We start from the raw sequence: 2,693 nt of genomic DNA, 5'->3' as shown, positions 1-2,693 counted from the left end.
GGGGCACTGTGGCCCACCCTCCCGAGCAGCGGTCGCCAGCCTTTCGGGCCTCACGGACCACCGCTTGGCGACCCTGCTCCAGAGTGCCGGTTCCGAGTTCCTAAGAAGGCGAGTGACACATCCGTGGGCGAAGGTTACACAGGACCTTTCTCTACTATTTTTGCAGCTTGCTTTGAGTGTAAAATTATTTCAAATTAAAAGTTTAAAGGAGAAACAAGGACACACGATCATGCCTGCCCCATGCCTCGCACTCAGACTGGCCACCCTCGCTGAGTCCTGACTCACCCCGACTGGCCGCCTCAGGCTGCCACCTGCGTCTGCTCTGGGCTGGCAGCCGTGGGCCGGGAGGGGCCCTTCCTCTCAGAGGGGATGGCTGGGGGCCTCGCAGACACCCAGAGATGCCAGGCTCCACCCAGGGCTGGGATTGGGCCCTCGGCTGAGACCACATAACCTCCTAAGTGCCCACGGCCTCTGGGCCGGGACTGGCTCGGACCTCCGGGTCTCTGAGTCCCTGGATGGTGGACAGCCAGCAGGCTGGCCAGTCCCCAGGACAAGGAATTCCCATCAGCCTTCTGTGGGCAGGAGCCCATCAGGCAGGCCCCTGAGCTCCCAGAGGTTTGGGAGGTGTGGGTCGTCTTGAGACCCTAGGAGCGCACTGCATCCAGCCCCGACGGGCCCCCCCCATGGCTGCACTTCCTGCTCGGAGATCAGGTGCTCCGCCCACCTTGCCCATTGCCCAGGGCTGTGCCCGGGGCCCTAGGCTTATCTCTGCCTGGCTAGGCTGCCCAGCACCACCGGGGGCAGGACCAGGAACCAGACCAGCCTCCAGTTTCACTTTCATTTTCGCTTTCCCTGTAATGACAGAGGAGCGAGGAAAGCTGTGCCCGCAGCTTCTGGCACTGCCTGAGCCTCAGCACCTGCTGCACAGGCCCCAGCCGGGCACCGGCCTCTCCTGGCACCTGTGGGCAGGGCGGCTGCCGTCGGCCCGGTCTCGGGATGGAGGTCCCCGACGCCCCCAAGCTGCTGGATGAGGAGCTGTACTCCCGGCAGCTGTGAGGCCCGAGGTGGGGAGGGAGGGGTGGCCTCTGACCTCTGAGCTCCAATTCACTGCCCCTTCCTTCCCGCCCGCAGGTATGTGCTGGGCCTGCCGGCCATGCGGAGGCTGCAGGAGGGTAAGGTCCTGCTGTCCGGCCTTCAGGGCCTGGGCGCCGAGGTGGCCAAGAACCTGGTCCTGATGGGTGTGGGCAGCCTCACTCTGCACGACCCGCAGCCCACCTGCTGGGCGGACCTGGCTGCCCAGGTGAGGTCCCAGGAAGCCTCCCAGACTGGGCGGGGGTTTGGCGGGGGTCGGGCCGGTGCAGGGCCGGCTGAGTCTCCTGGGGGTCTCCTGGCTCAGGCTGCACTGGGTTTCTCTCCAGTTCTTCCTCTCGGAGCGGGACTTGGCAAAGGGCAGGGCTGAGGCATCTCAAGAGCGAGTGGCCAAGCTCAACGGAGCCGTGCAGGTCTGCGTCCACACAGGCGACATCACCGAGGACCTGCTGCGGGACTTCCAGGTGCGTCCCCCCGCCCCCGGACGGCCAGGCCGGGCCCCAGCCCTCAGCCCCCACTGACCCCGAGGTCCGCCAGGTGGTGGTGCTGACGGCCTCTGACCTAGAGGAGCAGCTGGCGGTGGGCCGCTGGTGCCGCAAGCACGGAGTCTGCTTTCTGGTGGCCGACACCCGGGGCCTGGTGGGGTGAGTGAGGCTGCCCACTTGCTGTCTCCCGCCCCCCCTGATTCTGGTCTCCAGGCCCCTCTGTGTCCTCCACCCCAGCCTCCAGACCTGCTCCAGTGACGCCCCCAAACTCCCGCCCAAGCCGCTCCCAGCATCCTTTCCTGATTCTGGCCCCTAGAGTCCCCGGCCTTCGCCGCCATCGTGGTGGCTAACCATTGAGCCACCCCAGTTACCCCGTGACCTCTGCCACCCGCCACCCCAGGCAGTTGTTCTGTGACTTTGGGGAGGACTTCACAGTTCAGGACCAAACAGAGGAGGAGCCCCTGACAGCTGCCACCCCAGCACATCTCCCAGGTGGGCGCTGGGTAGTGGGCGCTGGGTGGGCAGAGGGGTGCCAGGCCCACAGAATGCAGGTCCAGGCACCTCTGAACTGTGCCCTCTCCCCAGGGCTCCCCGGGCGTTCTCACTCTGAGAAACGCGGCCGAGGCCCACTACTTCCGCCAGGTGGGCTCGGTGACTTTCTCGGGGATTGAGGGCATGACCGAGCTCAACGGCTGTGCCCCCCGGTCCATCCGCGTGCAGGGTAAGCCGACCCCCTCCAGGTCCAGCCTGAGCACCCACACACCCCGTGGGGATGGACACAGTCTGGTCCTCCCTCTGCCTTCCTCAGGCTGGGGCTACGTCAATGGCACGGATGCAAGATAGGATGGGGGTGTGGGGAGGGACTCAGGTTCAGGGGTCACACTCACCAGGCTGGATATCCATCCCCAGAGGACGGGACCTTGGAGATTGGGGACACAGCGACTTTCTCCTGTTACGTCCGTGGCGGAGCTGTCACTGAGGTCAAGAGACCCACGACTGTGAGCCATGTGAGTGCGGACATCTGAAGTGGGGGAGCTTGGGAGGCTCCAGGGGCCCCCAGGGTTCTGGGCCTGACCCCGAGCCTCATGCCCCCGCAGGCGCCCCTGGACGCAGCCCTGC

General features: G+C 65.9%; 1 protein-coding gene across 1 annotated transcript in view; it reads left to right on the top strand.

Moving 5' to 3' along the window:
- Positions 1-743: 743 nt before the first annotated feature.
- Positions 744-2,693, top strand: part of UBA7 (ubiquitin like modifier activating enzyme 7) — a 9,120-nt gene continuing 7,170 nt past the window's right edge. Inside the window, 9 exon segments of the mRNA XM_015568283.1 lie at positions 744-1,052; positions 1,132-1,300; positions 1,419-1,553; positions 1,627-1,733; positions 1,975-2,050; positions 2,052-2,066; positions 2,160-2,295; positions 2,484-2,581; positions 2,672-2,686. Coding sequence (XP_015423769.1) covers positions 997-1,052; positions 1,132-1,300; positions 1,419-1,553; positions 1,627-1,733; positions 1,975-2,050; positions 2,052-2,066; positions 2,160-2,295; positions 2,484-2,581; positions 2,672-2,686 — 807 coding nt within the window. The 5' untranslated portion in view covers positions 744-996.

Source organism: Myotis davidii, unplaced genomic scaffold (assembly GCF_000327345.1).
Source record: "Myotis davidii unplaced genomic scaffold, ASM32734v1 scaffold663, whole genome shotgun sequence".
Lineage (NCBI taxonomy): Eukaryota > Metazoa > Chordata > Mammalia > Chiroptera > Vespertilionidae > Myotis > Myotis davidii.
The sequence above is the reverse complement of the archived record's forward strand: the minus strand, read 5'-3'. Positions and strand labels throughout refer to the sequence as shown.